This window comes from Limulus polyphemus, unplaced genomic scaffold (assembly GCF_000517525.1).
Source record: "Limulus polyphemus unplaced genomic scaffold, Limulus_polyphemus-2.1.2 Scaffold800, whole genome shotgun sequence".
NCBI classification, from domain to species: domain Eukaryota; kingdom Metazoa; phylum Arthropoda; class Merostomata; order Xiphosura; family Limulidae; genus Limulus; species Limulus polyphemus.
In genome coordinates, this window is record NW_013666410.1 from 383,406 (window position 1) to 396,587 (window position 13,182).

At 33.3% G+C, this 13,182-nt stretch overlaps 1 protein-coding gene and 1 long non-coding RNA gene across 2 annotated transcripts; one reads left to right on the top strand and one right to left on the bottom strand.

Moving 5' to 3' along the window:
• Positions 1–889: 889 nt before the first annotated feature.
• LOC106460588 lies at positions 890–5,415 on the bottom strand. Its single transcript, XM_013920307.2, has 6 exons — positions 5,296–5,415; positions 4,730–4,791; positions 3,799–3,903; positions 3,459–3,485; positions 2,572–2,645; positions 890–1,080 (listed from the first exon to the last, which is right to left on the bottom strand). The coding sequence occupies exons 1-5, from the start codon at positions 5,375–5,377 to the stop codon at positions 2,592–2,594; spliced, it is 330 nt and encodes a 109-aa protein (XP_013775761.1). The 5' UTR covers positions 5,378–5,415; the 3' UTR covers positions 890–1,080; positions 2,572–2,591.
• Positions 5,416–5,616: 201 nt separating this feature from the next.
• On the top strand, positions 5,617–12,968 carry LOC106460589. Its single transcript, XR_001290889.2, has 2 exons — positions 5,617–5,921; positions 12,644–12,968. It is a non-coding gene; the product is annotated as an uncharacterized LOC106460589 (long non-coding RNA).
• The last annotated feature ends 214 nt before the right edge of the window (positions 12,969–13,182 follow it).

The following is a 13,182-nucleotide window of genomic DNA, read 5'->3' on the forward strand; positions in this document are numbered from 1 at the left end:
CCTTCCTCTAACAAAATCTGAGAATTCGAGAGAACCTTGAGTTCTAGGCATGTTGTAGCACAAGATAATTAGTGTGCGGACCATTTTCATTTATATAGTACTCTGTGAACACAAATTAGTTAGCATAAATCAGTTAAATGACAAAACCTTAGGTGTCTATTTACTTGTGACCACTCATTGTAGATGCTATGATCAAAGGCATGAGTTGAATGAACATTTCTTATTTATTCGTCATTATTTATAGGAAAGTTACCGTAGAATTGAAAAATAATTTAATTTCGCGTTTTTGAAAAAAATAAAATCAATACTATTCTACCTTCATCAATAGAATATACATGTATTTGAATGTTTTTGTTAACTTTCAGATTGTTAATGGTTTGTTTTTCGTGTTAAGAATGTTAGAAACAGTTTTTGCTACAGTTTTCAGTTTTGACGTTTAGATTTCATCAAGGCGGATTGTTCTTAGATTTACTCACTTCCAACAATGTTCTTCACTCTGAAGCCATGGGTACGGTATGAGATCAGACGAGATTAGCTCAATAATTGGCGGTGGGTGCTATTAAATAGCTACCTTCACTATAAACGCAAATGGCCCTTATGTAGCTTGGTTCGAATATCCGAAACGAACAAACAAACCGAAGGAACAAGTGTTAAAATGTTTTTAGCTATTGCTTTGAACAGTCTGGTGCTTCACCAAGTATTTAATCTCGTTATACAACTGTATTATTATTACCCAACATACTCCATCACAGTCACTACGCACACATACAGAAACCATCTCATATAATGCCACAGGAATAAAGGGTATTTTCATTGCCCATCTGATATTTTTAACATGGGGAAAGATTTTTGAAATAATTGATGTGTTTTGTAATGCAACTGAATATATAGTTTCAGAATATTTTATTTTCAAATAACACTGAATGTTTTGCAAGACAACAAAAATAATAATCCTGTGATCTGAAAAGTCGCTTCAAAGTTTTAAAATATGAACACACTATAGGAGGAATTAATGTTATTAGACCAGTGAACTTGATGTTCCATTTATTGTATTCCAACTCAAGATTCGACTTGTTCCATCTGAAAAAAAGAATAAAAGAGAATGTTATTGCTTAATCACTTCGAAATAACGTTTTTTTTAAGTAACATGGTTCATTACCATGTTAAATATTACAACTGCACGTGGAAACAATCTCTGAGGTTTTGTTTTTTAATAGAACGTGAATAATTACATAAATCAGGATGTGCTGAACGCCATAAATTGTAAATAATTCAAGTTTATTAACGTACGAAACTTCATGAAAACTGTTAAAAAATTTGAAATGTTAAAAGGATCCTCGGTGAAATCGTCCTTCATATGTGCACGCCATAACACTCTGTAATCGTTACGTCAGAGCTATCATAAACCAAATCTATATAAATATAATAGTACTGTCTGTTGTCTACTTCGCAAGGTGTGGATGTATGTTCAACAAAATTCGTATGGAGGTCCGTGTGGGGGTACATACAAGTTTTGCGGTTTTTATGGGCGTTATTTGCATTTTTTTTACCACCACTTCGCCCCCTGTAAGATGGATCTTCACCAGATTTGATGTGGAGGTTCATTGGGTCCATGGAGAGATACATACAAACTTTCAGTTTTGCTTACCACCACTTCGCCCCCTGTTGATGGGTCTTCACCAAATTTGGCAGGAATGTTTGTTGGGTTCATGCGAAGACACATACAAATCTACAGTTTTAAATTTAATGTCTTGCAGTTTTTATGGGCGTTTTTTTACAATTACTTATAAGGGAAGCAACTTTTCATGTTTTAAAAATCTACTCTAACTAGTAATTAAATAAGAGAGAAAAAAAGACTTGCACGTTTCTTAAACCCAAGTTCAATCGTCTAAACATTCTAGGCCCGGCATGGCCAGGTAGTTAGGGCGCTCGACTCGCAATCTGAGGGTCGCGGGCTCGCATTTTCAGCAGTGGAGGCGTTATAATCCCGCTATTCGTTGGTAAAAGAGCAGCCCAAGAGTTAGCGGTGGATGGTGATGACTAGATGCCTTCCCTCTAGTCTTACATTGCTAAATTATGGACGGCTAGCGCAGATAGCTCTCGTGTAGCTTTGCGCGAAATTCAAAACAAACAAACAACATTTTTCTTTCTAAAGATTTTTGTGAAAAATGGCTCGATAAATTAATTAACAAATCAGTAATATTTACCACTCGTTAACTGAATTTACATATCCAAGAATATATAAATGTTGTAAATAATGTCCTGCATTGTCGAGAAAAAAATAATCTGTTTTTATAATAATATAAAAAATAATGTTTAATGTAATCTGAGGCTTCGGAAGACATGTATGGAGAAAGATGTAGTTTACAATATATCTTGTGATAATTGTATCGAAAAATACATCGGTGAAACCAAGAGACCTATAAAATAGCATTTCATGGAACTATTATACTTAAAGTTAATTATCATGAGTAATATAACGTAGTTAGATAGCAGGATACTATAGCAAAAGAAATAAACTTTTATTTATAACATGTAACTATGGTTCAGTTTGTTTATGAATGTACTAACCTGTCATAGTTAGCTTTCTTCTAGACTTTATTCACGCAGTTTACCATTGCCTTCTGTAACTCGCTTATATCTTCCTATTATAAAGTTATAAAAGTAGAAAAGTCCATCAGAGATACTATTCATTCTGTTTGCTCTCGAAGTTATTACAAACAAAACATATTTTAATAGCTATTGAATTTCTGTCTTTATCAAACTACGAAAATAATTTATATCTACTGTATTAATATTTTCAAAAATATGGTCTTTTTTGTTGTTGCTGCTGTTTTCTTACAATCTTCGACTCCTGACCTGTTTTAAATGCTTATTATTTAATATATTAAACGTCGATAATAGGGAAAAAAACTTACCAGTAAGGAGCAGGATTAAATCAAACAAAATTGTAAAATTTTATTTTTAAAAATTTATTCAACTGTACTTTTTAGATACTACTTAACAACCTACATAAAATATCCGAACGTGAGTCAATCACTGACGGTACAAACAAAAAAGGTTTCCTATCAGAGATCAATTTCCAATCAATATTAGGTAGAAAATCAAAAACACTTGCACTTAGAACTAATACTAAAGAAGTTTTCCTTGGAAAACTGCTGTCCCCAATCTTCTAAAATAGGTAGAACATAATCCACATATATTATCTTATATAAGATTCAGAACCTTCAGTGAAGGTACGTTGTTGCATATTGCTACTTACTCGTTAACAACCTGTATATGTTGAAGCTAATGAAAACATAACAACACGAAAACTGTTTGAATTATTAAATTTCTCTTATGTGTTCATGAAGGTCTCACTTTATTGTTATATCTTATGGACTTGTGATACATCGTTAGACTTATTTCTTTATTTATTGCAACAAAAATAATGTATTGTGAAACTGTTTTATACTTACCACGTTCGGTCGCAAACATGCTGCCATCTAACGTGAACAAACAAAAATGGATGTAACATTAATTAAAAAGTAGTCATACTAAACATAAACTACACATTTTAGTTGAGATATTGAAGCAGTTTTTTAACTATTAAGATGTCAATATTGATAAAAAAATAAAATAAAACGTCGACACTAAAAATATTAAAAATTTACTTTGATATTTTAAAAATGAATTAAATTTATTTGTGCCAAAGGTAGAAAATAATTACAAAAACTAACAAGATTTTTTAACATCTGCAAATGTCTAAACTTTTTTAATAGCGATTAAGTAACTCAATTTTGCAAATATTATTCATACCTGAGCTTTAACAGTTTCGTCCGCCGAGCAGGTTGCACGCAATAACGTGGCGTCATCAGCATCCGGCATAATTCTTTTAGAACACGAGTCCCATGCATTAGCGTACTGACAATAAATATTTTATAAAAATCAGTTAATATTAATATTTACCTTAATGTTTTATGAGATAATGGTAGAACTCGTTGTCAGTAAAAAAGTTCTTGCTATGATACAGATTAATCCTCCTGTTGTCACAACTAACCATTATAAGTTGGTGTGAAACTTGGATAACAAAATAATCCCAATAAATATAGCATGACATCTTCAAAACAGTGAAGTGATATCAAAACAGTGAAGTGATATCAAAAGCAAATTTGAAAAAAGAAAAACAACATTTATGGGATTAAATTATGGATAAAAATGTCTTCGTCGCTCGGTAAACAGTTACTGTTGTGTAGAATATCGTGTGACGTCATTCTCCCTATTCGAGAGATTTTATCTGAATATAAATATCATTTGAATTTTCCATTTTACTGAAAGAGCTACCTCTACAGAAGGTTAAGCGGTAAGTGTATTGATAATCTACACCTTAATTTATTGTTTTGAGCTAACAATCTAGATCTGTATATACGTTAAAAGACCACGTACAAGTAATAAAGAGTAAAGAATTTTATAGTATTATTTTATATTTTGTAACTTTTACATGTCACTATTACAATAATAGTTTCTATTCATATTTTAACAATGAATTCATTGAGAAAAACACGAGTTTGGCCATCTGATTATGTAATTTACATACTTTGTTTTGTTATTACCAAATACTTTTTGTGCTATGAAATATACTAAGTAACTAAATTTCCTGGTTGATACTTATCAATCGGTCGTGTTTGTTTGTTGTTGTTTTGTTTTCGTATGTTGTTTTGCAATTACTAATTAAACTTTGTTGACTTACGAAGCCAGGTGCTGTTTTTCTTACACATGCTGAAAATGCCTCCAACTGGCCCGAGTTCAGAGCTGTAAATAATTATAGAAAATATTGAGTAACATCATAAAAGTTATTTTACAAATATATATTACGACAAAGAAATTACAGGAAGGTTATGGGGTTGATTAAATGACGACAGAGGTCACTAAGTAAAAACAGTTTGTTAGTGTATACATGCGACATGTAAAGTATACTTTACATGTTGAGTTGTTACTTAACGAACAAAATATTTGAACAAATATTGAACAAAACATAATGAACTTGAACTTGCAAACAGAAAACTCCTGATGTTTCGTTAATAAAGGTAGTGATATTTAATAATTCTTGGTGTTAAAAAAACAACTATTTCTAGTATAATTTGAGTTTAAGAATGAATAAGGGTGATGTATTATTAACTTATTAAAATCGCAATAGAAGGCGCTAAAATACTAAAACCAAGTGGTCATCAGTTCTTTCATTCAGTACAATATTCCAGTCCATGTAAACATTATAAAACAAGTCAAGTAATAATTAAAGACATTAAATAAACTTACGGCAGTATAAAGGAACATTTGGAGCCCGTACACAAATACAGATGCAGATAAAAACACCAATACCCAAGCAATACCTCATCATAGCGTTATTGAAAGTCTATTAAAAAGTGGTAAAGTTTATCACAGTCGTCAACTTTTGTTAAAATATTTCATCACATATAAATCACGTGCACAATGACAATCGACCACTCCAAGAGCTTAGTTTTGTTACTAAAATTCGATTGGTTATTCAACTTCCCTTCAGTCAGACTCAGTTTAAGCCTTTGTTCGCCATATGAAATGTATGTTACTTTTACAACAGGTTCAAAAGAGACATTTTATTTAAATGTACGTTTGAATAGCCCACGTCAACATTTTATGTTTAACAACAAGTCTGGGTACATATCGTAAGATTACTAAGTTTTAGGAGAATTAACACATTTGTACTCAAGGGACCATAATTTGTAATGTCAATTGAAAGCAATCATTAGATATATCACTTTTTTAAGCTTTGTGGCCTAAGCTATCGTGAAATGTTACACACTATTTGTATCACGAGTTTAGCATGCCACTTTTATTATAAAACGTTGGAAGTTGAATCTGTGGGTAAGAAGAAAAAGAGTGATGGTTCATGAATATTAGAAAAGGTAAGTTTCATGAACATTGGAAATGGAAAGAAAAGATTGGGTTGGTGAATAATAAAAAAAGGGAGGATGGAGGTGAGGTTGAGAAATATTGAAAAAGGAAAAAAATATTAAAATTCGATGACGAGGAACCCACTTTGAGACTAATAATGGCTGGAGACGGCTTGAATGGGTAATGAAGAAAAACTTTAATATAAGTTTAACATAACAGCAATTGTACAACGTTTCGACAAGGTTTTGTCATCATCAGGAAATATTGAAGAAGGTTTTACAGTGAAAATTAGTTTTCGGCTTAAAAATTACCAAATTGCATTTCATTGTATGATGTCTGAGATAAAACACCATATTGTACAAATATCGCGGAAACTGAAAGTTTCAAAACAATCTTAAAAAATATATATTAGTTTTAATTTATTTTTATTTTTTAATTTTTCTCAACTGACACAAATATATGTGTAAAAAGGACTCAATATTTTATAGTTTAAAACTAATTGAATATGTGACAGCTTTTATTGAGCTTGTGTTTTCAAACAATCACAGCAGTGAAAATTATTTGTAGCGTGTAACAATTGGTTATGGAGTTTGTGTTTACATGCAATCTATACAGTAAAAGCTGTTTGTAGTGTGTATGACATAAGATTATGTAATTTACCAGCATAGACCGGCAAAACATTTGCGGTCAAATTAGTATTTTATTGTAACATAACTTCTTCAAATACAGGATCATAGGCTTAAACCATAATATATTATATTTCCTGTTAAGCTAGTTAACAGGAAGCAAACAAATGGCAAGTGTATCAGAACTTTTAGTTTCAAAATAGTACATTTTTTTTTTCTAATCGCAGATACTGAAATATATCAGTCCACTTCTCTTAGGCCTAATATTAGTTAAGCCTTTATTAAGTATGGTCTATATTAGATAATAACAAAAAAATGATAAATTATCACCGTAACTTGTGTACGATTTTTACTCAATGTTAGTTAAGGCTAATCTTTACTGTACTTGATACAAGCCCCCCCCCAGTGGCACAGCGGTATGTCTGCGGACTTACAACGCTAGAAACCTGGTTTCGATACCCGTGGTGGGCTGAGTACAGATAGCCCATTGTGTAGGTTTGTGCTTAACTTCAAACAAGCAATTATAATATTAAAATATATATTAATATCATGATACTAACTATATAGCTATAGTAACATTTGATATATATATTACTTATGTGAAATATAAAAATAATTGCAAAATTGTTCTGATTAGCTACAAAGTAAATGGACGGAAAACTGAAGCTGTTAAGATACAAACAAGAATAGTTGAAAGGATACAAAGTTTACCAGCAGTGTTGAAAAATTGTAGACTGTGTGATGCATCAAAGTACGCAAGAGTTAAACTAAAATTAATAATGCTAAGTATACTGGTGTAAGGTGTATATTTTCTTAATGGTTTTTTCGGGGCAGATCAGAGAAGTAGAATATTACAATCACCTTGATAGTTTAATTAACAAATCTATAAGAATAAATGGTTTGTCTGTGGGTCTGTGTGTGTGATCGTCATAACTCCAAGAAGAAACAACATAGAAACCTGAAATTTTCCACAATTACTAAATGGATCCAGAGGGTGTGAACCTGGATGTTATTATTTATCCAAGTACGTGCGCGAACACATATTTTAATGAGGCAATCTAGCAAAAAACTACATTGGAAAGAAGATGTTACCGCCGTAGAAGTAAGAGCAAACAACCTAGAAACCTAAAAGTTTGCATCCATACTAAGTGGACCCTCTTAGTATTATTACTTATCTACGTGGTGTGCGCATGCGCATGCGCATCCTTTTATACTAAAACTACATAGAAAAGAAATGTGCTCACCATAGCTCCAAAATGAAATATCCTAGAAACATAAAATTTTGTGAGGGTGTGCACCGGGGTATTATTACTTATCTTATCCACGTGCGGGTGTGGGCACATCTTTGTAATGAGGTAAGCTAGCGAAAAACCACAAAGAAAAGAAGTGGTTCCTTATATAATAACATCTAATATATACAAAAGCCAGTGCATTTTGGTAACAATGGCTTTTATGTTGTTGGAATGCACTGTTAGCAACAAAAGTATAATCTAATGTTGTTGTTAGTCTATGTACTGAAAGAATAAAAATTAAATGCGTAAACTACAAAAGTGGAAACATATTTGTTGATTTCTTAATTTAGAGTCTCCATTGATGAAAAAGGTTTGTTTTTTATTTGAAACGTTGGTGATATAACAGAAAATACCTTAATACAGAAACCATTTAAATTTACAATCAAGCGTGACGTGACAGGACACATACTGGCTTTTATATTGGTTAGACAACGTGACGTACAGTGGCATCTATAATTATCTATAAAATAGTCTTCTAGAATATATCAACCCGATATATATATGATATAATATAAATATAATAACCCGAGCGAAGTTGGATACATTCGCTAGCCTACAATAATAAACGGACGTGTCTGTGGGTCTGTCTGTTTGTGTATGACTGCCATATTTCCAAGAGGAAAGAACCTAGATACCTGAAACTTTTCACACATAGTAAGCGGACCCTGAGGCTATGCATTTCGGTATTATTATTTATCCGCGTGCGGGTGCGCATTTTTTTATGAGACAAGCTAGCGAAAAACCATATAGAAAATAATATGTGATCGGCATAGTTCAAAGAGGAAAGAACCTAGAAACCTGAAATATTGCACCCATACTAAGTGGACCCTGAGGGTTTGCACCTAGATACTACTTATTTTATCCATGTGCTTGCGCGCATCTGCGTGTGCATCTTTTTAATGAGACAAGCTAGCAAAAAACCACATAGAAAAGAAGTAGTTCCTTATATTACAATTAGAAAGTAAAGACACATACATATCTGCATGCATGGACACGTGCGTGTCTGTGTATATGTAACTGCCATAGCTCCAAGAGGAAAGAACCTAGAAACCTAAAATTTTGCACCCATACTAAGGGTAAGGGCCCGGCATGGCCAGGTGGTTACGGTGCTCAACTCGCAATCTGTGGGTCGCCGGTTCGAATCACCGTCACACCAAACATGCTTAACCTTTCAGCCGTGGGGGCGTTATAATGTTACGGTCAATCCCACTATTCGTTGGTAAAAGAGTAGCCTAAGAGTTGGCGGTGGTTGGTGATGGATAGCTGCCTTCCCTCTAGTTTTACACTGCTAAATTAGGAACAGCTAGCGCAGATAGCCCCCGTGTAGCGTTGCATGAAATTCATAACAAACAAACTAAGTGAAACCTGAGGGTGTTCACTTGGGTGTCATTACTTATCTTATCCATGTGCGTGCATGCATACGCGTCTTTTTAATGAGGCAAACTAGCGAAAAACCACATATAAAAGAAGAGATTCCTTATATAACAACTTCTAATATATAGAAAAGCCAATGCATTCCAACAATGGCTTTTATGTCATGTTGCTTACCAACAAAATATATAAGTTATACTTTTTTGCTAAAATGGCTTCAGTATACACTTGCATAACTTCAAGAGGAAAGAACCTAGAAACCTGAAATTTGCACACATACTAAGTGGACCATGAGGGTCTGTATCTGCATATTATTACTCGTCTACGTACGTGCGCATCTCTTTATGCGAAAAACCACTTAGAAAAGAAATGTTACTGCCATAGTTCCAAGAGCAAAGAACATGGAAATCTTAAATTTTGCACTCATACTAAGTGGACCCTGAGAGTATGCACCTAGGTGTTATTACTTGTCTTATTCATGTGCGTGTGCTCATACGCATCATTTTAATGAGGCAAGCTAGCGAAAAAACCATAGAGAAGAAGTGGTTCTTTATATTACAAACTAACGAAATTACTCAGTTTGCTTGGGTTACTAGGTTGATATATTCCAGACGATTATGTCAGTGTGTGTGTATTCTGAACCCATTTTAGTATAACCTATATACTTTTGGTTGGAATGCATTGTTACTAAAATGCACTGGCTTTTCTATATATTAGAAGTTGTTATATAAAGAACCACTTCTATTGTATGCGGCTTTTCGCTAGTTTGTCTCATTAAAAACGATTATATTTGTAATATAATGAACCACTTTTTTCTATATGTTTTTTTGCTACCTTGCCTCATTCAAAACATGTGCACACACATGCGCGCGTGCACATGGATAAGATAAGTAATACCCAGGTGCACACCCTCAGGTTCTACTTAGTATGGGTGCAAAATTTTTGGTTTCTCGGTTCTTTCTTCTTGGAACTATGGCAATCAGTCACAAATTTCTTTTCTATGTGTTTTTTATCTAGCTTACCTCATTAAAGAGATGCGCACGCGCATGAGCACATGCACGTGGATAAGTAATAATACCCAGGTGCATATCCTTAGGATCCACTTAGTCTGTGTGCAAAATTTCAGATTTATAGGTTCTTTCCTCTTGGAGCTATAGCGGACACGCACGTGTGGACGTCTGTCTGTGATCTCTATTTATAATATAAGGAACCACTTCTTTTCTATGCGGTTTTTCGCTAGCTTGCCTCATAAAAAATTATGCGCATGCGCGCACGCACGTACATAAGTAATAATACCTAGGAATAAACATTCAGGGACCATTTAGTATGGGTGCAAAATTTCAGGTTTCTAGGTTCTTTGCTTTTGGAGCTATGGCAATCACATATTCTCTTCTATGTGTTCTTTCGCTTGCGCTCACATACATACAGACACGCCGTTTAATTATTATAGACTAGCAAAAGTATCTGGCTTCGCTCGGGTTATTATGTTGAATCGTTGATATATTCTAAATGAATATGTTAAACATAATTATAGATGCCACTAGATGAATCAAGGTATTTTCTGTAATATCACCAACGTTTTTAATAAAAAAAAACATCTTTAATCAACGGAGACTCTAAATTAAGAAATCAACACATGTTTTTCCAGTTTTGTAGTTTATGCACTTCGTTTTATATTTTCAGTACATAGACTAACAACAATATTAGGTTATACTTTTGTTTCATTGTCTAGGCATCTTATTTTACACTTTCGGTGCCGAGAATATCAACATTATCAAGTTACTACATTTGTTGCTAAGCGACATAACATAAAATCCATTGTTAAAAATGCATATCAGGCAGAGTTTGAATTTATAAAGAGTAATAGAAGATGTTTACAGTAAAATGTGTTTGTAATTTGTGATACTCTGCTAAGAAGTATTTGTGAAAGCTATCTATAGTGTGTGAACCCTGATTATTGAGGTTGTATTTACAAACAGTCATTACAATAAAAATATTTGTAGTGTGTGATATGCAGTTATGGATTTTGTGTTTACAAAAAGTCACTACAGAGAAAGTTATTTGTAGTGTGTGTGTGTCACTTGGAAAGGAAGTTTGTATGGTTGTGTCATGTTTATTGTAATTAAGAAACAAAATTTCTAAACTGAACCTTGGGGTATTGAAAATATTAAGATTTTTGTTGTTGTTTCGGATATTTACCATCAGCTACTCAAGGGCTATCTGCACTAACTGTTCCTATTTTTCAACTGTTAGACAAGAGAGAAGTCATCATCACCTGCCGCTAACTCTTAGGCTTTCTTTAATCAAACAGTGGGACTTGATCGACACTCTCATAATGCACCCACGATCTCAAAATGCGGTCTACGACCTTGAAAAACAGGAAGCGAATTAAGGATATTAAGATTCACAGCCCGGTCTAAATATTAAGATTATTTTCTTCTTCGCTTTAGTGAAAAGTGGGAACAAAACAAAACTGCTGAAATAATGCGTAAGGGTTTGAGAACGTGATTGTAGATATATAAGACCTATAAATCAAGGGAAGAATTAAGTATAGTAACTTTGGTAAGTCAAGGGAAAGAAAATCAAGAGGAGAAGTAAGCAAAGTTTCCGTGGTCAGTAAATTTTACAGTAGGAGAAATGCTTCCTAACAATCCATGAAAAAAAAAAGAATTGATCAAAAGTGTGCTATCTCCAGTGTGTCCACCACGGGGAATCGAACCCCGGATTTTAGTGCTGCAAGTCTGTAAATTTGCCGCTGGCACACTGGGGGGATACTAAAGACGGCAAAAATCACAGAGGAAAGAAGCTGGCGGGAGTCCCCCTTCCCCAAAGAAATGACGATGGGTAATACGAATAACTATATTTTGGGTTTAAATTCGATGACGAGGAACCCACTTTGAGACTTGTCGAAACGTTGTACATTTGCTGTTATATTAAAGTTTTTATTCATTACCCATTCAAGCCGTCTCCAGAAATGATTAAGGTGTCGATAGATGATTAGCTTTAAGGAGAGTTTTACTCTTTCCGACAAAGTTGTCTTTCTGAAATCTGATCTCCAGTTTAATTGTACATGCAAACACGTTTTTACAATTCACATCAAGTTCTTATACATATAATGTAAGCTACATGGATAAAATATAGTGTTGAGTAAAACAAATTGAACTCTAAGATGTTGTTAGGAGAATAGTTTATGATACATTATTCTATTGTTGTTAAACATCTGTATAACGAAAAAACATCTCACTTTCTTAACCTTCAACTTGTTTACGCTTTTTTCAGAATAAAGTTATGCCTTTCTACATAATACAAAACAAAAGATGGATAGTGTTAAATATCATGATTAATAGCCTAAAAAATATCTGAAAGTTCGTTCGGAAAACGCGATTACCCAAGAATGTAAAGATTTTAGATTTTACAATCTAATTATGTGGCAAATTTTTGTAGTGTTGAAAAGGATGAGGAAGAGTAGATTATGGATGTCAGTTTTAGTTAATCGTAACAGCAGAAACGGAAAACTGGCGAGCGAGATAAATCCGGCCTTGTTGCTCTTCTTCCGTCCGTTCTATCAAGAAGTGAAAGCTGTTTTATCAAGAGCAAGACAGACGTTGCTTATCTTAGCTAATTTTGAAATGTTCTGGATCACTTAATTATTTTAAATGTGTTTAATGCATACCTTAATATAACTCTTTCTGTCCTTAATCGTACTTTCTACTGAATGTTCTATTTTGTAAATAAATGAACTTAGCGAATAAATTGGATGCCCTTGAAAACTATTATTTACTTTCGAACTCACTATTTCTATACGGTTGCGTTCAATATTTTCTAGTTCTTATTAATATAGCGTGTCAAAACCTATAAGTGATTATATAATACTTTGTGCAATCGACCACTACCATCAACCACTCGGTTGTAGTTTACACAGTATTTCTAACCAAACAAAACTGACACATTCATAATTGTGTACATGTGTATAGCATTATTTT